The sequence below is a fragment of the Tupaia chinensis genome, unplaced genomic scaffold (genome assembly GCF_000334495.1).
Source record: "Tupaia chinensis unplaced genomic scaffold, TupChi_1.0 Scaffold143678_1, whole genome shotgun sequence".
Classification (NCBI taxonomy): Eukaryota; Metazoa; Chordata; class Mammalia; order Scandentia; family Tupaiidae; genus Tupaia; species Tupaia belangeri.
Window position 1 is genome coordinate 268,650 of NW_006203526.1, and position 22,596 is coordinate 291,245.

A 22,596-nucleotide genomic window follows, 5' to 3' on the forward strand; every position below is an offset into this window, starting at 1 on the left:
TTTTTTTTTTTTTGACAGCCCCTCGCTGTATTACGATCCTCTTGCCTCAGGCTCCCAGGCTTTTATGTCGGGCTAAACCTGAGCCTCCCGCGCCCGCGTAACCTCAGATTACTGAAGTGGGATTCATTTCTGTTTCTGTTTTCTCCAGCTTTTTTTATACAGTTGGGATAGTCATATGTAGTCACACAGGATGTGCACTAAACCACTCTGAGGAGCTTTATCACAGACTCATATCTGTGTGCATTAGCCCTGAGCACACCATTGTAGGCACCTGAGAAATTTGGTAAATTTCTGAGTCATCCACATTGGGATGAAGCTGGCTGAGCATCCACACTTTGAATGTCATAAACGACTGTGACAGAAGGATGGAGAGTTCTGGCAGTTAAATGCTCTGGCCCAGAAGCCACCCCCACACACCACTTCTGGTCACAGTCCCTTGACCCACTGCCCTATCTATTGTAGCAACAAGGGGCCGGGAAATGCAATCTAACCATTTGCTCTGAAGATCAAAAGCCGGAAATGCTTAATGAACAGAATTAATGACTATCCATCATGACTTTGGTCACTTCTAAATGCTTTTCCGGACATACGTTTGGAATGTCAAAGCAGGCCTAGTCTTAGGGCAATGCTACAGAATGAATTGTATGGAGACATGTGGGGGAGGGGCAGGAGACAGAAGAAAGAAAAATTCACTGGTTTTCATCATCCCTTCTTTAATACATGGAAGAACCTATCTTTTGCTTAGAAAATCAGGTTTTTATGCTCAGAACAATTTTAGTGGATATGGGAAACGAGGCTAATGGCTGGGATGAAGTGTGTTGAAGGAAGACACGTTTATTTTGGTTGCTCAGGAGGCTCCTCTCTGGGAGAAGGAAACCCGTATATTCAGTTCAGCAAACATTTGTGGAATGTCTGCTGTGTGCCAGGCACATGAGTGGAAATGATATTTTTATAAAAGAAAGATGTCTTAGTCATTTGCACGTCTTACCAATAGCCAGGAAGTAAGATTTGGCCTGTGGGAAGGACAGTTTTAATGCCTGCAACTTTAAGTAGTACTATAAATTTTTATAACACATTTCTTTCTGTTATTCACTGAGTGTTACTAAATAACTGCAACGTCCATGTGTTGAAGATAAGGATTGCTTTCCTGGAGTCTAGGCTAAAATTGATTCTGGGACCAGTAGATGGCGTAGTGTTCCTGGAGAGAGAAAATGACGTGTCAAATATCCCTATGGCAAATTTACTGTTCCTTACTGTTCCATTATGGAGAGAGTAAGAAAGAGTATGGTCTTGATTGAATGAACATCCTGAATTAATCCTAAATAGGAGACTCCCGTGAAAAGATCAGAGTGGGATGAAAGTGTAAAAGAAGCATTTGCAATGGTGTCTTTGGTTCATAATTACATTGTCACTGGGGATCACTGGACATCTTGGCACAAATGATGTTGGTGAAGAAGGGGGGGAGATCGATAGATGTGGAAGTGGGACCACTAGATTTTTAGGGAGCAATTTGAGAGAGGATGTGCTAGACTGACTGCCAGTGGCACAGCAGGGCTACTTTGTAGAAAGGACAATCAAGTTTTGCATAAAGATCCTCTTCCCATCCAATGGGTTATGCTACATACACTTTGGCTGAAATGGGCTGTAACAGTTCATTATTGGCTCAATAATGCTATGTAACCAGTTCAAATTTCAGTTAAAACATCACTAATTTATTCTCTTTGTAGGTCAACTGGGAGCCAGAGGTTTATGACTTAAGTCATGGGTTGAGTGCAGGTCTGCCTCGTGTCTCTTGTTATCTCTGGATCAGTGGGCTAACGGACATTTTGTGGTGATGGTGGAAATCACAATTAAGTTGTGAGCCCCTGCTGCTTGCATCATGCCTCGTAATGTCCCATTGGTCAAAGCAAATCACATGACCCAACATCAATAGAGCTAGGAAATATGCTTCTCCGTGGAAAGGGTTATGAAGAGGGAATGAAGATGCTTTTAACAATAACCTAGTCACCACAAAAGACTGTTTCTTTAGACATTGGGCCCTTAACCTTTGAGATCAGAGATGAGAGACTGCAACAGATCTCAGAAATCTATACTCTCGGGGTTAGGAGCATAATTTTAGAGGACCTAGGGCTGACTTGCCACTCAAGCCCATTCCTCATTCATCTGCCCCACACTTTTAAGCACAACTGTGTCAAATGGAAACAGGCATTTGAGTAGAGCACAGATTTAAAATATGTAAAGGGTGGCAGAGACATCTCCCCAAATGCTAGATGATTTGGCTGGAGAGAGAACTACCAGCAATCCTCATCAAATTGGAGGACATGGAGATCCCAGGCATCTTAGCTCCCAATATCTCTTTAAGATACTTAGACAGCCGTCCACATACACACACACACACTCTCACACAAATGCACTCACACAAATGCACACACACACACACTTCCTGCATTGTAGTTCCCTTTCTCAGTCTGAGATGAGTTAAACACCCTGGATTTCTCATGTATGCATTTAAATATAGACTTGTGTCAGTGAAAGAACCGCCAGAGTCGTTAGATCCACCAGTAACAAGAGGCCCATGGGATGAAGGACAGCTCCACCCACCCCTAAATGGCCAGGTTTCTGGATTTTAGAGAAGAAGGAGCAGGCCCTTGACAAGTTCCATCTGAGCAGCCACAGCAGCCGTAATGCAGCAATAATTATTAGCAAGTGTGCGTTCTTCTCCCTGCCTCAGTTGGTACGCCCCGCACCATCTGTTCTGGGTAAAGTCAGGCCCTAATAACAAATCATAAAAGTTTAACAAAAGAGTTTTGTTTTTCTTCACACATCTATAAAGACATATGTAAAGTCTGAGCAGATACTTTGAAATTAACCTTTCATCTGAAATTACTTCTTAGAGATGTTTGTTTTTAAAGGGAAAAGAAAAAGTTGTCCTTGATTTACCCTGGAAAAGTTTTTTATTTAATTTTTATTTTCTGTAATTGGAGTTGCCACATCTTGCTCTTTTCAAATTAAACCTCTCTAGTTACTAAACAATATCAAGGGCCATCAAACACAGACCTCCAAATCCCTAGGACCAGATGCAAAAGTTAGGCAACTTACCCTCAGTCAAATAGCTAAAAAGGAGCAGTGCCTGGTTTTGAAGTAGCTTATTTTATTTTTAAAATCATTAAATAGTAAAATTGACTTTGTTTTACTTTTGGTGTACAGTTCAATCAATTTGGATGCTTGCATAGATTTGTGTAACTACAACCATATTCGGGATACAGAGCATCCCATCATTCTCCAAAGTTCACTGACACTACCCCGTTACAGTCAGACTCTCCTCCCAACCTCTGACAACCACTGATCTGTTCTCCATCACTATCATTTTGGTTTTTTGAGAATGTCATGTAAATGGAATTACACAGTTTGTAACATTTTGAGACCGACTTCTGTAGCTCATAATGCCTTTGAGATCCATCTAAGTTGACGCACTTACCAGTAGTTTCCTTCTTATTTCTGGGTCATATTCCATGGAGTGCCTAACCATTCACCCATTGAATGACACATTAGGTTGTTTTCAGCTTTTCGTCAGTTACAAATGAAGCTACTATAAACATTTGTGTACGTATCTTCTTATAAGCATAAGAGCCTCATTTTTCAAGGGTAATTTCTCAGGAGCAGGACTGCTGGGTCATATGGTGAGTATATGTTTAACTTTATAAGACCACCAATACATTTTCCACAGTGTTACACTATTCAATTCCACTTTTGTACAATTCTAATCTATGCTCTTTCCTTTTCAGTAAGCAGTTTCTCCAGATGACAGCATTTTATAATAGTAGGCAAAGCTTCCTTTGAGGGGATATTTCCAATGAGAGCTATGGGAGGCAGTCACAGAACTTTGCCTTATTCTCACAAGTCTTGTCAGGTGAGGGAGGGAGGACAGCTGGGAGCAGAGAGTGACAGTGCAACATGGATCCCGACCCGGGAAAAATCTGGTGGTTTCAGCTGTGCTTTAACCACCAAATTAAGGGTGAAATGCAAAATGCTCTTCCAGTGAAGCAGAAGTGGCTAAGAGGTGGCGGGAACCTGGCATTATTTGTATTGCTACCTAATCCACCTCCACAAACCCACCACAAAGGGAAATTGCTGACTGCAGTTCCCCTGAGCTCCAGGGGTGAGTAATAAGAGAACTGTACCCCCAGGCCACACCTGGAAATCCTTAAGCAAATCTAGGGAAAGTTATGTACAATGTGTTTCCTCCATAATACACCCCCAAAGCTTCTGGATATTCCAAATATACAAATTCTATTCACCACATCTTCTTATCACCAAACTTCCTGAAGACTATTGCCAACACAATTTGACAAAGAAAATAGCACCAGCAATTTCTTTTTTAAAATTTCTTTCTTTGTACCATGAGCAAGTGAGACAGAGAGACACAGAGAGAGAGAGTATGTGTGTGTGCGTGCACGTACACCCCCAACACAGTCCCCACACCACAATCCAACCCCAGCCTCAGCCAGGCTTCGATCCAGGCATGTGCAGAATGTACTCAGCGAGGTCTCCCGATGTGAACTCAGAGCCTTCCCACATGAAACAACCTTGAAGGGTATTACATTTTACTGTTGTGGCACTGTCTTGCCTCTCAACAGATTTTAAAAGGTTTAGAAGCACATTCTTAGACTAACAGCTATTGAGAGGTCCAGTGAGAAATTTAGCAAAGCTGGTCTCTTTTTGTATTTAGAACAGAATTCTTAACAGTGAGGGATAGGCTCAAGAAATGCTCTTAGCAGTTCTTCAAAGAAAGTAGCCAGAATCCCCACTATCCACCTCCACAAACCCACCACAAAGGGAAATTGCTGACTGCAGTTCCCCTGAGCACCAGGGGTGAGTAATAAGAGAACTGTACCCCCAGGCCACACCTGGAAATCCTTAAGCAAATCTAGGGAAAGTTATGTACAATGTGTTTCCTCCATAATACACCCCCAAAGCTTCTGGATATTCCAAATATAAAATTTCTATTCACCACATCTTCTTATCACCAAACTTCCTGAAGACTATTGCCAACACAATTTGACAAAGAAAATAGCACCAGCAATTTCTTTTTTAAAATTTCTTTCTTTGTACCATGAGCAAGTGAGACAGAGAGACACAGAGAGAGAGAGTATGTGTGTGTGCGTGCACGTACACCCCCAACACAGTCCCCACACCACAATCCAACCCCAGCCTCAGCCAGGCTTCGATCCAGGCATGTGCAGAATGTACTCAGCGAGGTCTCCCGATGTGAACTCAGAGCCTTCCCACATGAAACAACCTTGAAGGGTATTACATTTTACTGTTGTGGCACTGTCTTGCCTCTCAACAGATTTTAAAAGGTTTAGAAGCACATTCTTAGACTAACAGCTATTGAGAGGTCCAGTGAGAAATTTGGAAAAGCTGGTCTCTTTTTGTATTTAGAACAGAATTCTTAACAGTGAGGGATCGGCTCAAGAAATGCTCTTAGCAGTTCTTCAAAGAAAGTAGCCAGAATCCCCACTTAGAAATAATTTGCTAATGACCTGACAGCTCAGAGCCAGAGTCAGAAACCAAGCCAAACTCCTTCTACTTGGCATCCATGTTTATATTCTCATGCCAAAGGGCACATACACTCACCAGAGACAGACAAAAAGAGAGGGAGAGGAAGAAAGCACCCTAATGTGGTATGGTCACACTGCAGTTCCTTCTCCTCCATTTCTTTAGCCCATAGGGGTTTGAGACACGCACACACGTCTGCTGTGTATTTCAAGCCACTGGGGCTAGGATTTGGACTATGAAGTCAACCATGTGGGATCCAGCTCCCTTAAGCACTAGGCCACAGGGCTGTCCCAGTACCTATTATTCTTCATTTGATTTTGAGAAATTAGTGGTTTTGGCTTTTGGGAATTTGAGAGGTAATTGAATCAATGGTTTCACTTACGATGGCCAAACTCATCCTGCTGCTTTGCCTGAGAAATCATGTTGCTGGTCTTCAATCTTGAAAACATCACACAGGCTAGGAAGTAGTCAACTAACAGGTGACTTGAGTTAGGAAAAGGCTTCAAAAATTCAGGTCAGTGCTGGACACTGATTCAAATATTTTGAACCCAAGGAGTAGCTTAATGGGATTTAAAGAATACGACTATTTCCCAGCATGCATTGACCAATTCTCCCCTGCTGCAGACGAGTGAACTTGTACAGAGCTCAGCCACTAATCTAGGCCTTCGAGCTAAATATCACCATGCAAGTGCCTCAGATTAGTGGTTCCCACTTAAATTTCTTGGGAAGATTTTTTTAATCAACTTTTCACTTTGAAGGAGTTTTAAATTTTTAGAAAAGTTGTGAAGATAGTATAGAGAGTTTGTTTATATCTCTCATCCAGCTTCTACTATGGCTAACAGTTGGGGAGATTTAAAAAAGAAAAATCCTGATGGCAAAGTTGCAGTCCAGACCCATAAAATGAGAATCTGTGAGGACAGGATCCAAGCATCAGCATTTCTTCAAATCGACTTCCCAGATAGATTCAAGGGGAAGCCAAGGTTGAAAAACCTCTGCTCTAAACTCTCCTCAAAGTATAAGCAGCCAACCAACAGCACTGCCATCACCTGGGAGCTTGTTAGAAATGCACCATCCTAGGTCTCACTCCAAACCTACAGCATCAGAATCTGCATTATAAAAAGATCCCTGGGAAATTCGTATGCACATTAAATTCTGAGAAACAGTACTCTATACAGAAGATTAAACAGATCACACAAACTGGGCCCAATCACTATCTGCCAAACACACATATATGTATTGGGTCGTCAGAACGTCATGACGCATTGTTGCATAGAAAGACAAAAAAATATGTCATGACTTTTCCAACGACCTAATACACATATTACATAAGTTTCATTAGATATAAAGTGTTTATTATGTATAAAAAATGAAAAGGACATGTATCCTACACTCAAGGAGATGACAGTCTAGGAAGGGAAATGCTGTGTGTTCATGACTAATAAACTTTAAGTTGGGGACTTCATAGAATGCTTCATAGAAAGAGTGGCACTTGTTTGGGACTTGGAAGGAGAAAGCTGGAGGAAGACACTTAAAGGAAAATGATGTACTTTGAGTCAATGAATAATCACAGGGTTGACTTTTCTATAGCTTCTGGGAAATTAATTTTATTCATACATTTAGCATTTAGAAAGTACTTATTAATCTCTTACTGTTGTTATATGAATCACACAGATACCATTACTGTTCAAGTGACTTCTACAATATAGTGGGGAATACAAACACTAAGCAAGTAATGATAAAATAATTCATTAGTGTCAGTGGCGATAAGCACCAGGTGTAGTGCTAGGAATCCATGTGACAGAGGGACCAGACCTAGGTAGGGGTGGGAGTTGTCGGAGAGGTTTCTCTGATAAGGCACTACCAAGCTGAGAAAGGTTTAGCCAGACAATGAGTGGAAGGCATTCCAGGCACAGGCAACACATGGACTAAAGTCAAAGTCAAAAGAATGAACGAAGGAGCAAATCAATGAAATGGATGCCCCATATGATTCTATTCCATTGTTCAGTTTTTTGACATTTTCCATTGTCTCCCAATTTAGGTACAATAGCCTGGCTTCAACCATCCAATCCTTTTTTATTTTAGGTAAATATATACAATCTACGTATTATAAAACTTATCCATTCTCAAGTTTTAAGTAGTTAGTGATTTTTAGTGAACTTACTGAGTTGTGCATCTATCATCCAGACGAAATCGCTTATGCTCTTTTATGACAAACTGCCATTCTCACTCCCAATACCAGGCAGCCAATAATCTATTTTCTATCTCTTGGGGGTAGAAACCTAGGAGTGTAATTGGTTGGTCATATGAGAAATTTGTGTTTAGTTTTAAAAAGACCATGCTGAACTCTTTTCCAAAGTGACAGTACCATTTCACAGTCTTATCAACAGTGTATGAGGGTTCCCATTGTTCTGCATCACTGACCCTTGGTGTTACCAGTTTTTGTGTTGTTGTTGTTTAACTATAGCCAGGCTACTGGGTGTGAAGTGGTGTCACAATCTTATTTGCCAGTTTTCCCACTCCTAAATCTGCTCTGTGCCTAACCAAAGTGAAGTTTCTGCTGTCCACTCCCCCACCCCCAGTTGGGCTCCTTGAGAGCCCCAAATCATGCCTTTGTTCACTTTTTAATGTATTACTTGGCTAGATATTTTTTGGAGGAAGAGAGGAGATAGAAATTGAGAGTTGAAATTAGTGGGAATACAAAAGGCCTTTGACTTCCTATAACATGGCTACTTCCACATTTTTCCCTGTCGTCATACCTTTCCAAACATCATGCCTGCCACTGTGGTCACACATGGCCTAGATTAATGAGCTATGGAGATGCTCGTGCTTCCTCAGGGGAGAATCCCACGTGAACTTAGAAATTAACAAGAGAACTAATGACTTTCCTTCAGATTATACCACACAAAGTAGTATGCATTCAGATGATGATGTCTAAATTCACATATTGGAGAACTGGTGATTGGGAAGATGAACCAGTTAATTTGCCCATAACATGTTACAGAGAGATGAACGGGGAAAGAGATAAATATGAAAGCACATTTAAAGACACATGTAAGATGACGAAAAGGCTCTAACATATGTCTACTAAGTATTTCAGTAAAGAAAGTAGAGACAATATTACACAGAGAATAATGAAAACAATAATGACTGAGGATATGGAAGAACTGAGAGAAATAGGATGGTTCGCCATATTGAAACCACCATGATGGTCTCCTGTTCTAAAAAGGTCTCAACTCCTCAACTGTGTCACTGTAGCATGAAAGCAGCCATAGACAATAGGTAAACAAATGGACATGGCTGTGTGCTGATAACCATTTATTTAGAAGAACAGGCAGGTGACAGGCTGAATTAGAAGAGGAGGCTATAGTCTGATGGCCCCTGATCTAAAGCATAACCATTGATTACATTTTCGTGGATATGTCTCCAGATGTTATTCACATATACATAAAGGGATATATATATGCATCAGTGTAAATGCATTATACCCACATAAATAACTTTCAAAGAGATCAGAACTGAATCACACATGACTTTGACCATACTTGCTCTTCTGAACACTCGCCTTTGGATAACTCTCAGGATCTACTGTGGAACTTTAAAAACAAAATTAAAATTCCTACTCCCCAAATAATAATGACTGATGCAGATTTTAACTAATTTTTTAAAGGTGATGGGGGAGAGTAGACATCACATCTCTAGTGAGACAAAGCTTCCTCAGAGTCCCATTTTCTCAGCTCTGCCCCCGCCCATCCTCTCCCTGCAGCAGGCAGCTGACGTCCACCTCTCCTTCTCACCAGCCTCTCTCGCACAGTTCTGCAGCCCTTCTGATCTTTAATCTCTTCTCTTACCCCAGCTCTAAAAATGCCCTCAGCCTGCATACCCGCACACCTGGCAAAACAAAACCCAGTAACTGCAGGCTCAGTGAGGGAGAGCCTAGGCCGTGACCATGGACAGATCATTGTATTGTTTCTCCAGCACGTCCCAGGGAAAATCTCAGTTCATTCTGCCTGAATTTCCCTCTGCATCATTCCTTTGGTGATCACATAGTACTTATCCTATGTATGTATCATTGTTTATGTAACTGAGCCCCCTATTTTGAACAAGAGGTTACCTGATGGAGATTTTTTATTGCCTCTTTCTTTTTTCACACACCCATCCACAACAGTTGCATTATATCAGCCAGTACAGTTCATGCACCTGCGCAGAAAGCAAATTCTCAACATACACTCTAGAAGAGTACTTTATCAAGAAAAAAAAATAATGTTTTTGAAATAGCAAACAGGTTTAAGGGGGAAGGGGAGAGAAAGAATATTAGAAGTTCAAAATGTCAGGTTATCAGGGTCTCCAGATGTTTTTTGTGCCACTATAGGCAGGGTTCCTAGGCCTTTGTGGATAAGTCTCTCAGCATGTATCAGATGAAAAGGATTGTTATTGGCTACTGTTATAAAAAATAGGGTGATAAAAAAATCTGTATTTCCTAAGGCTGCCTGAAATCAAGGTGTCAGCAGGCTGTGCTCCATCCAAAGGCTCTTGTAGAGAATCCTGCCCGCCTCTTCAAACTCCTGGAGGCTCCAGGAAGTCACTGGCTTTTTGCTATGTCACTTCAGTCTCCACCTCCATCTTCACACGGCCTTTCCCCCTGTGTCTGTGTCTTCTCTTCTGTCTCTTATAAGGTCACTTTACATTGTAGTTAGGGTCCACATGGATAATCCAGACTGATCTCATCCCAAGACCCTTAACTTCATCAAATCTGCACAGATTCTTTTCCTAAATAAGGTGATCTTCACAGGTTCTGGGGGTTGGGTTGTGGACATATCATTTTAAATCCACCATTCAACCCACTACAGTACTCTTCGTAGATGTCCTGAGGACCCAGGGGGAATAAGTAAACTCTCTGAAGCCATCCGAAATTAACAGCCTGTGAGTCAGAAATACTAGATGCCCTAAATCCTAGGCACTGGTGTGGATTTGAATAACCTCTCTAATTTCTCTTCTGATCCATTCACACTTTTAAGCATTAGCAATTAAAGTTCTCAAGACAAATTTTAAATTTAGTAACTTACTCTTAAAGCGATGTACAGTATTTGCTTTTTCTTTTTTTAAGTGGTCATCTCCAATGTTGGAACGATCCGAGCAGCAGATTCGGGCTGCTTCAAGTTTGGAGGAACTGCTGCGAATCACGCACTCTGAGGACTGGAAGCTGTGGAGATGCCGGCTGAAGCTCAAAGGTCTAACCAGTCTGGATTCTCGCTCGGCATCCCATCGGTCCACCAGGTTTGCGGCTACTTTCTATGACACTGAGACTCTAAAAGGTAGGTATGGAGATGTGGAAGCAAATCTTTCTCTGCATCAGATAATGGTGAATGCATCAACTTGCTCCACAAGTTGAGTTCGGCACTCTCATGTCAAAGGAAAGACAAAACATGGGGGAAGGGACACTCTAATTTTGCTATTAGAGCACAATTCTGATTTTAAAAAATTTTTAAGCACAAAGAAATAGATTCAATATGATTTTGAGATTTAAAAAAATTCAAAACACTTGAAATAGAGAAATAAATTTAACTCGGAGATGTGAGGGTGAAACCAACCCAGAAAGACTGTTGTTAATTTTTTAAAAAAATCGAGGCTAGCAAGTGGCGTTTTGGGTAAGATACAGGCTTTGCCCATGGCTGACCATAGTTCAGTCCCAGACCTGGTGCCTTGAAAATCACACTGGGCATGTGTGTGTGCATGCCCAGAATTCTAAGAAGAGAAGAGATTGTGGCATGGTCATCCCCCCAGGGAGTGATTTTTCACTTTCCCTCTCACTGTCTCTCTTTCTCTCCAACAAGCACATGTTCCCTATGGCAAAAAAATAAAATAAAATAAAATAAACAAATAAGATGTACTTAAAAACGCAAACTAGGTGTTCATCAAGGAGGAGCATCCTACTGCCATGCATACATTGATAAAACCAATATATTAGGTATAGCTTTCTTATTTCTTCAAAATTCTGTGATTTTTAGTAAAAGTAAAAAGTGAAAGTTGGAAGTTACAACATCATAATGGCTAAAAGTATACCAGGAGAATAATGGAGGGAAAACATTCTTTTGACAAAATAATTCAAACTCCAGACTAGAAAATAACATAATTTGAAATAAAGGGAATTATCATTCCCCAGTAAAATATGGAGAGGTTCTTTGTAAGAAAATCACTGTATGTATGTACTATGCCATTATGAATGAAATGCTTGTCAAATAAAGTTGTGTAGCCTCCAATTAAGCATTTAACTCCTTTCCTTTTTTAAAATTTGCCAGAAGGTGCATGTGCTTGCCAGAAAGAGGCAGTGAGATAGAGAGGGAGGGAGTGGAAGAAAGCACCTCCCCCAATGGGAGATGGTCATGCCCTTCTCTTCTGTTTCTCCATCCTGTCAGGATTTGGGGCATGCATGCCCCAAACACAGAGTGTTTCTCAAGTTGCTGAGGCTGGGATTAAAATGGTGTGGTTGACCATGTGGGATCTGGCTCCCTGAACCACTAGGCCCTGGGACAACCAGCATTTAAGTTTTTGATGATACACCAAAATAACACAAGATCTACTGTGTCATTGTTGATCTAGCGTTACAGATTTTAGTTACATGAATACCTGCTAACTGATTAGATGCAAGTAGACTCCTAAACCAAAATTATTCTTTTCTTTCTCCCTAGAGTTGTCATTATTTTTTCCATTGGTAAAGAGGCGATGATGTCACATAGCCGTCTGTGGTTGGCCGTGGGGAAGGCTGTGCCAGATGGGGAAAAGGCCCTTGGCAGCACCATGGGCATGAGAGTGAATAGCATGCCCTATGTTCATGTGTAGGACTGTGTACCTAAGTGAATTGAGATGGTAGGAAGCATGGATTCGAAGCCACATCAGCCAGGGGTTTAAAGTTCTAGTTGTTTCCATATGGTGAGTTAGCATGGACTTCATGAAATCAAAGGGGTTGGGTCAAAAGCTTTAACCAGATTGCCTAGCCAAAGGCTTGACGTGAACCTGGCTATATTCCATGAAAATGACCAAACATCACCATAAAACCAAGACGAGGTGATTTTAAAAACTCAGTGTCTGGGACCAGCAGTTAGTGTAATGGCTGTGTCACTGAACTCCCATGTAGTCAACCGTGGTTCGAGTCCTGGACCCGGTTGCTTAAACTCATGCCTGGTGCATGCGCGTGTGTGCCCAAGATCCCGAGAGGAGAATGGAGGAGAAGGGACTGTGGTGTGGCCATTCCCCGCGGGGGGTGATTTCTCGCTTTCTATCTCTCTGTCTCTCTCTGTCTTTCTGGCAAGTGCACGTGCCCTATAGCAAAAACCTCTCCAGAAAAAGAAAAAAGTGAGAGACTGAGAGAAAGAGTGCACCAGCAGGAGACCAGATACACCACAGAGTCTTGTTTCCTAAGCCTGGAAGTGGCTTCCCATCACTTTTGATATATTCTCTTCACAAGAAGCAAGTCACTGGCCCAGCCTTGGTAGCGCAGTGGGTAGCATACTGATTGGCAGTGCTAGAAGCCACAGGGCTGACTGCAGGCTCAGATCTGGGGTCGACCTGAAACACAGCAGACCCCATGCACCCAGGATTCTGACTAGCTGGAGGAAGAGGATCATGATGAGATCCTGTTGGGGGTGCCTGTCTCTCATGCACCCTCCTCTCTTATGAAAGAAATAAAATAAAATTTTTCAAAAAAGATGCTTAGGGCCAGCAGGTGACCTGGTGGTTAAGGTGCTGAACACACACACGTCTGAACACGGTTCGGGTCACAGACCTGGCAGCTTGAAAATCATTCTGGGCATGTGCGTGTGTATGCCCGCAATCCCAAAAGGAGAAAGGAGGAGAAGGGATGGTGGCATGGCCCCCCAGGGGGGGATAATTTCTCACTTTTCCTTCCATTGTCTCTGTCTCCCTCCAGCTAGCACACGTGCCCTATAGCAAAAACCTTAAAAGAGAGAGAGAAGCATGACAGTAGGTTTAGCCCGTACATTAGGGGGAAGGGATTACACAACATGGGAGTACCAGGAGGTGGGGATTATTGGGAGTCAGCTTCGAAACTACCTACTGCAAGAGCTTTTCACCACTATCCCTAACGTACAGCAAACTTCAGTGCTATAGCGTGCTAAGAGGAAGGCCTTAAGTGTGTGTATCACACAATTGAATCTTCCCCAAACAATAGCCACAGAAAGGCTATATAGCAGTAACTATTCTTGTCCAAAACTAATTAAAAAAAAACTGAGAGAAAAACAAGCACTGTTTTACAAGAAAACATGTCATTTTCTTTTCATCCCCAAAGGCTTGGTTCTCTTCTTCTTGTTTTCTTCAAATGAGCTGTGGCCAGAGGATCACTCCTTCCATAAAAATGAACAGGTTTATGGTATCATTTTATATAAACATCAGTATCAAGCACTTGCAAATGAGGAAACTCTGATTTGAGGAAAGATTAGTTCCACTTAAATCTCCATTCCTATTTTTGCCAGGTTTAAATCCCTCTATTCTCACTTAAACAGCCAACAGAAACACATTTCTCGATAGTGCTAAAACCACCTGCGCCTGGCTTCAAGCAGCATTGCTATCCAGCTGTCTGCTGTGGACTGCTTGATAAAAACAGTTACATGCTATTTCTCTACGTGCTTCCCTCTGTGTTAGCCAGCTTCTCCAGAGGTGTCCGATGTGATTATGTAAGGGCTGTGGCATTCTTCTCCAAAGGGAAATAAAATCCTTATGTTCCGTGAAGGTATAGTATGAATGGGACGGAACACAGATTTGGATTGGAAGTTTTCTGTCATCTTTGGTTAAAGGACTGACTGGAAAAAAGCACCCATCTAGTAGAATAAACAAGCAGTAAGCGCATGGAGAGGACTGCGTTCGGCATGTCAGAAGCACGTCTTCTGCTGTCCCCCATGAGCTTGGTCTCTGCAGTTATAGATGAGGAGTGGCAAAGAACCCAGTGCAGCCCCAGAGAGACGTGCGTGGAGGTTGCCAGCGAGCTGGGGAGGAGCACCAACACGTTCTTCAAGCCCCCTTGCGTGAATGTGTTCCGGTGCGGCGGCTGCTGCAATGAGGAAAGCCTGGTCTGCACGAACACCAGCACCTCGTACGTTTCCAAACAGGTACGCGGACGTCAGCGAGTGCGCTCGCCCAAGCCCGGATGGCCACCGTGTCGGCAGCTACAGCTGACCTCGCTGCCAAGCACGGTACTAGATGCCATCTCGTTTAACCCCTGAAACGAGCTAAGAGGGTATTTCAGCCTTCTTTGTAGACAAGGAAACTGACCTTAGGAGACATACTTATCTCAAGTTACATAGTTGGCAAGTGGCAGAGCTGGGATTCAAACCCAGGTCTGTGGGACTCCAGAGTCTGACCCCTTAATAGTTACTGTCTCTCTGGTGCTATAAAGTCAAGGATGATAAAACCATATGGAAGTTACTAGCACAGGTGGTTAACAGGAAGGAGGTGGTTAACAGCACTGTCTTGTGCATCTGTTAGGTTCTGTGTTACTCAGATGGAGTGGCTGAGAAGAGCTCAGTGAAGGGTGGGCAGGGCTGGGGGAAGGGATGTGGAAGCACCTAGCGCCAGCAAAAAGGGGGAGCCGTTTCCCACCTTTAGACTGAAGAGGCAAGGTAAAGGAGCAGTTACAGGAACCCTGAGGGGAAGTGGACAAGAGGGATGCTGGACCAGCAACTGCCTAATTCTTAGCCTGGCAGGGAGAGGAGACAAGGGCTAGAGAGGCAAGAAGCCTATAGATGCAGTCATGGGGCTCAGAGCTGGGCACAGAGCCTGGTGGGGAAGGGAGAAAGAGGAGCAAATAGAGAAGATTCAGCCTGAGCCCTTTGTAAATAGTTCTGCAGTCCCCATGAAAGAAGTATTCTCTCCTCTCCACCTTTGAAGATCCCCTTTGCCCAGTAGATACATTTCGCTTTCAATGTCTACAGTGTTTTTGTAAAATGTGATAAATGTTGCCTATGTGAGCAGTGGTAACAAACCCAGGAAAACAATGCTAAAAAGCTACAAGTCAAACTATTGAATACTTTCCTTTTGGTTCTTTGCTGTGAATTCCTCACGTGGTTGGTTTGCTTTCTTGTCACATTGGCCTATACAATCTTCCTTTGTGATCCTGAGAAGAGATAGTACAATAAAAACTCCATAGGTACCAAATATGCCCATGTTAGTTAATTACCTCAATGCCAATTTTTTTTGTTAATTGGTTAACTTACCCTTAATTTTCTTTCCCTTACCCTCTAAAATATCCTTTAAACTGGAGGGTTTTTTCCCTAAATCCTTTGAAAGAATCTTGGAACTTGTGAATATTCTGACCTCTATTATTTGACAATTAAAAAAAAAAAAAAAAAAAACCCGGGTATGGCTAACAATCACAAAAGACCCGAGTATGGCTAAGCATCCACTGTTGGTAGAAACAAAGCTTGTTCAATATAAAGAGGATTGACTTTATGATCATGTTATTCCCTAGAGCGTAGCTGAAGAATTGCACGAGAAGATGTTTATGCAAAGCAAACACTCTCAAAACACTCTTAGACGCATGGATGTCCCGTCACATATTGAGAGGTCAGAATAAATGCAACTTTAATGGATTGTTTCCTCGTAAGAGATAGTTGAGTATTTTGACAGTTGTACTCAGCAAATGATTAGTTTCAAAGAATGTACTTAAGCCTAAGTGTACAGCAGTTTTTTCTTTGCAAATAGCATATTTGAACATTTTAATAATGGATCATTAAAAAAAAACCTACCTCTTATCCAAAAGTTATGGACTATTTGGTGAACTACCTTTTAGAAACAGAGTAAATGAATAGTCGATGTAGTAAGGACGGCATGGAATGATGATTGAATGGACAGTGCATGAAGTTCAAGTCCAGGGCCATGTCATCTACTGGCCGACATGAACTTGCTCTCTGCAGTTATAGATGAGGAGTGGCAAATAACCCAGCGCACATATCCAAAAACCACTCTAGCAAATTACACAATTCCTCTGTATGTCTGTTTCTTCATCTGTAGGATGAGGATAATTAAAAACCCCATCCCGTAGCGTTACTATAAAGGGTAAATGAATTAATATAAAAATGCAGGATCTAACATTTAGAAACATAGAAAGAATGATATAGGTGTTAGCTATATTTATTTGTTTGGGCATGATAGTCTTGTATCAGTCAGCTGTTAATACACAATGCTACATAACAAGCATCCTCAAATTTTGTGTCTTCACATGATAATGAATTAGTCTCAGTCAAGTATCTGAGGTTCAGTCAGTTGAGGGTAGACTCAGCTTCACTTGATTTCATGAGTCCAAGTCTGCTCCCTGTGCCTCCTTCAAGCCTGCCGGATCATACTCTTTCCGTGGCTACAGCATAAGCACAAGAAAACAAATCCCAGAACGCGTGCATGCATAGTTCAAGTTTGTACTTGTGTCATGTCTACTAATGTCCCACTAGCCAAAGCAGTGACGTGGCTGAGTCTAAAGTCAAGAGACATGAAATTATATTTCTTCAAAAGAGATGGTCTGAGAAGGGATAAGTACACGGTTTGAATAATAATCTTATCCACCAAGATTTCACAGCACCTTCATAGCTTTAATCTCATCAAGGCCTTACAATTTGCATTCCACTTTAAAGCAGGAGCAGGGGCTGACGTGTACCATCTTACAAGGGTCCCAGTGACACCAAAATGTTAAGAGATTTGACCAAAGTTAGATACTTCAGAAAGGTGGGTAAGGCTCAGCCTCCTGACTCCCAGCCCAGCATTCTGTGAGCTCTCACCATTATTAGTTTCATTCTTAATCAACAACTCTGCTAAGTCACTACCATAAATGACAAAGGCAAAAATGCAGACTATAGAAATTTTTAGATATATTATATAAAATAAAATAATAGATGCATTGTGGTTATCTCTCTCTGTTATAGCTCTTTGAGATATCAGTGCCTTTGACCTCAGTACCTGAATTAGTGCCTGTCAAAGTCGCCAACCATACAGGTTGTAAATGCTTGCCAACAGCCCCCCGACATCCATACTCAATTATCAGAAGATCCATCCAGATCCCAGAAGAAGATCTGTAAGCTTTCGTGTGTGTGTGCATGTGTGTGCGCGCGCAGTTATTCTTGTTCTTGCCTGTGCCAAAGCTACATGTAGAGAATACATCATGAATTCTAGAGTCATAGCTTTGTCTTCCAGTTCTTCATCTTTTAGTTTCTAGCTCAGATCTGCTGGTAGTAACTGTTTGGCAAATATTATTTAAAATATTATATAAAAAATATTTTGATTAGGTGTGATTCATGGTGAGAAGGCTCAGCCTCCTGACTCCCAGCCCAGCATTCTGTGAGCTCTCACCATTATTAGTTTCATTCTTAATCAACAACTCTGCTAAGTCACTACCATAAATGACAAAGGCAAAAATGCAGACTATAGAAATTTTTAGATATATTATATAAAATAAAATAATAGATGCATTGTGGTTATCTCTCTCTGTTATAGCTCTTTGAGATATCAGTGCCTTTGACCTCAGTACCTGAATTAGTGCCTGTCAAAGTCGCCAACCATACAGGTTGTAAATGCTTGCCAACAGCCCCCCGACATCCATACTCAATTATCAGAAGATCCATCCAGATCCCAGAAGAAGATCTGTAAGCTTTCGTGTGTGTGTGCATGTGTGTGCGCGCGCAGTTATTCTTGTTCTTGCCTGTGCCAAAGCTACATGTAGAGAATACATCATGAATTCTAGAGTCATAGCTTTGTCTTCCAGTTCTTCATCTTTTAGTTTCTAGCTCAGATCTGCTGGTAGTAACTGTTTGGCAAATATTATTTAAAATATTATATAAAAAATATTTTGATTAGGTGTGATTCATGGTGAGACCAAAAAGCTCAGCAGTTATGAACTCAGCAGTCTGCTTGTAGATCCCTTTGTTCTTAATATGCAGAGTCTAATACAGTTATAAAATATTTCCTGCCTCAAATTTGGCACATGTCTCCCCATTCCACAAAAGGCACTAAGTAAACTTAGTTTCAGGCTATTTGTAATGTGTAAGTCCTGAAACAGGCTGGGGGTGGGGGCAGGGGACTCCTGGAGTCATTGGGAAGTGGCAAAACTATCAGTGTATGAGTTTTGTACTTTTCAAACCTATCCCCTTAAGAGTGCCAAGTGGAAAATTCTTATTTTAAATGAAATGGACTTAAAGTTAATGCCACATTGAAATTTTCTTGAGACTACATTTGTGATTATAAGATAAATGATGACACCCTAAAGTGTTCTGAAACCAAAGGTAAGGATCATTGATTTGGAAAAGAAAACAATTTAATACAGAGAAACAAATAAAGGGCAAAGTACAAGCACTGATAAGGGGCTGTTCTGGATCTTGCAGCTTGGAAAACACACTGAGTGCTTACGTGTGCATCCTCAATATCCAGACAGGAGCATGGAGGAGAAGGGATTGTACCACAGCCATCCTCCCAGGGCTGCTTGCTCAGCTTCTCCCACTCTCTCTCTGACTCTGGTACCTACACGCACCCTATAGCAAATTAAAAAAATAAATAAATAAAAGGAGAAAGAAAAAGAAAAGGAATGAAGTTAGAAATTTAAATTTTGCAAATGAAAAGCGATAGATATTTTTATGAGTGGCGAGTGAAGGGGTAAGCTAGTGATTGTTAGTTAACACTGACTCAAGAAAGCGCCTTTACCTCTCTTGAGCAGAAGAGAGAGCTTATAGGAAAAGAATATTTGCTCCTGCTGTCCTGGCTAATGTTCTTATCTCCATTTTAAAGATCATTTTAGGAGGTATGTTAGAATAATAATTACTTTTATTAAACTGTTGACAGCTACAATTTACATAGTTTTTCCACCAATCTTCTTAAAAAGCTCATAACTTTCCAAAATTGCAGTTTAGTTTCCAAATAGAACATTTGTAATTACAGAATTACTAATAAGATGTCACTCGTAAATATGAATTACACTTTGTAACAATCTGTTTTTGTTTTTGTTTGTTTGTTTGTTTTTTGAGAGGTTTTTGCTATAGGGCGCATACGCTCAACAGAGAGACAGAAAGTGAGAAATCACCCCCCAGGGGGGATGGCCACGCCACAATCCCTTCTCCTCCATTCTCCTCTCAGGATCTTGGGCACGCACGCACATGCACCTGGCGTGAGTTTAAGCCACCAGGTCTGGAACTTGAACCACGGTCAGCTACGTGGGAGTCCAGCGACATAGCCATTACTCTAACTGCTGGTCCCTGTAACAATCTTAACTATTCTCACATACTTAATATTTTTTTGTGGTGAGAATATTTGAAATTTACTCTCAGCAATTTTGAAATGTACAAAACATTATTATTAACTGGAATCGCCACGCTGTGCAATAGAGTTCAAAAACTTGTTTCTCCCAACTGAAATAAAAATAAGTTTAAGAAATTTATTCTCCACTGAGAAATTTTTGTTTTTGTCATAGGGTGTGTATGCTTGCCAGAGAGGAGAAAGTTAGAAATCCCCCCCACCCCATGCTGCAAGCAATCCTATCTCCTCCATTCTGCCCTCAGGGTTTTAGGCGTGCATGCCCACATGTTCAGCATGATTTTGAAGTGACCGGGTCCAGAACGCAAACTGTGGTTGGCCATTGTGGGAGTACAGAGCCTTAACCACCACGCTAGCTGCTGGCCCCCAGATACTGTTTTAAAGTTCCAAAAATATGACTACTCGTAAATGCTTTTTTTTCTTTCTTTCTTTTTTTTTTTACTCTTAAACACTTTTAAATGCAGTGTATTGTTTTCTTTTCCTAGCTGTTCAAATGCCAAGAAACCCTGTCCTATTGACATGTTATGGGACAGCAACAAATGTAAATGCGTTTTACAGGAGGAGAATCCACTGCCTGAAACAGAAGGTAATGATAGTAGTGAAATAATAGTGGTAATAAAATAACAACAGTAACAAACATTACTGAGTACTTACTGTGATGAGGCAATGTTGTAAGTCTTGTGTTTTGGTTCACTTGTTTTAAGTTGCTTAATTAATTAACTTATTATTTGTAGTAGTTTTTATTTTTTTGCCACAGGGCACATGTACTCACTGTAGAGAGACAGAGAAAGTGAGAAATCAGCTATTCCCCAAGGGGGTATAGCCACGCTGCAATTCCTTCTCCTCCAGTCTCCTCTTGGGATTCTGGGCATGCATACACACGCTTCTAGCATGTTTTTCAAGACATCGGGTCCAGGATTCGAACCATAGTTGGCCATGTGGAAGTCCAGCACCTTAACCACTACACCATCTGCTGGCCCCATAAGTCTTTTATAGGTGTGAATTCATGTAATCCTCACAACAACCCTATGTTGTACTGTTATTATCTCCTCATTACAATTAAGACGTGGACACTCTAAGATGTCTACTAATTTCTTTAAGGCCACAGCGCTCAGAGTGATAGAAGTAGAGCCCGCCATGTTGTAATTGCATGCATCTCTTTGCTTTTTAATCTCAAAAAAAGACTCCAAGTGATTAGAGCGTCCCAAACCATTGAATTTGAAAGATGATGTCAAACTTTATGGCAGGCCACATCAAGACTAAACCCTTGTCAGTCATAGTTTACTGATTTCCTTAACCACCCGCTACGTGCTGGCCCCAGAAATTGTTTTAATGTTCCAAAAATAGGACCACATTTCAAAGCTTTGAAATGTAGTGTATTGTTTTCTTTAATAATAGTGATAAAAAATAACAACAGCAACAAACATTATTGAGTACTTACTGTGACCAGGCAGTGTTGTAAGTCTTGTTTATTTCTTTTATTTTTTTTTTCTTTTTATTTTGAGAGGTTTTTGCTATAGGGTGCGTGTGCTGGCCAGAAAGACAGAGAGAGACAGAGAGACAGAAAGTGAGAAATCACCCCCCAGGGGGGATGGTCACTCCGCAATCCCTTCTCCTCCATTCTCCTCTCGGGATCTTGGGCACGCATGCACACGCGCCTGGCGTGAGTTTTAAGCCACCGGGTCCGGGATGTGAACCACAGTCGACTACATGTGAGTCCAGTGACATAGCCATTACGCTAACTGCTGGTCCCTATTTCTTTATTTAGGTTTTACCATAGGGTGTGTGCACTCACCAAAGAGAGACTGAGATAGGGAAAGTGAGAACTCATTCCTCAATGGGGGATGGCCACGCCGCAATCCCTTCACAGCAACGTAAAGTCATTTTTTTTTTCTTCTTTTTTGGAGAGCTTTTTGCTCTGGGGCGTGTGCGCTCGCCAGACAGACGGAGAGAGACGGAGAGACAGAAAACAAGAAATCACCCCCCCAGGGGGGATGGCCACGCCGCAATCCCTTCTCCTCCATTCTCCTCTCGGGATCTTGGGCACGCACGCACACGTGCCCGGCTTGAGTTTAAGCCACCAGGTCCGGGACTCAAACCATGGTCGACTACATGGGAGTCCAGTGACATAGCCATTGCACTAGCTGCTGGTCCCAATGTAAAGTCATTTTGAACTTGATTTATTTCACGTGCGATATGTGAGAACATGCCAATGATTTGAAAAAAGAAATTGGGGATAAGATAAAGCCTTTTCTGGAACCAGGGCAAACTAAAAGCAAGACATGGCTATTGTGCTAAGGGACATTGGGAACAAAATAAGACAGGCCATCATCATTGCTCACCACCCCTAATGCTATGGGATTGGGCTGATGAACATTTGACTGAAAATGAACGTGTTTTTCATCTATTTCTCTGTAAGTGTGACATGATTCCACTGAAGAAAATAGGAAGAAATCGGGCAATTTAAGCCTTGCTTGTTTAAAATGATGATCTACAAGCAAGACTAGTCAGGATTACACTCTAAGGAATTTGTCCTAGAAACTGCAAATAGCGACCTACTTCCTAGTCTTCTGTCTTCCAGCTTCCCTCTGAACGTTTTAGGAAAACTTCAAATCCATGTAGTTTATATGCCCATGCGGATCTTGAAGATCCTCTACACCCTTCCCACCAAGTGCCCAGCCATTCTCTGCCAGAGGATAACTTGCCTAGAACCGCATGAGGACAGCTAGCCAACTAGCCTGC

At 41.7% G+C, this 22,596-nt stretch overlaps 1 protein-coding gene across 1 annotated transcript in view; it reads left to right on the forward strand.

Moving 5' to 3' along the window:
• The window catches only part of VEGFD (vascular endothelial growth factor D), a 30,273-nt gene that overhangs the window by 3,675 nt on the left and 4,002 nt on the right, over positions 1 to 22,596 (forward strand). The window contains exons 2-5 of the mRNA XM_006164695.3: positions 10,664 to 10,871; positions 14,488 to 14,678; positions 17,481 to 17,629; positions 20,340 to 20,440. Of these exons, the coding sequence (XP_006164757.1) occupies positions 10,664 to 10,871; positions 14,488 to 14,678; positions 17,481 to 17,629; positions 20,340 to 20,440 (649 nt within the window). The remainder of the gene's footprint in view (positions 1 to 10,663; positions 10,872 to 14,487; positions 14,679 to 17,480; positions 17,630 to 20,339; positions 20,441 to 22,596) is intronic.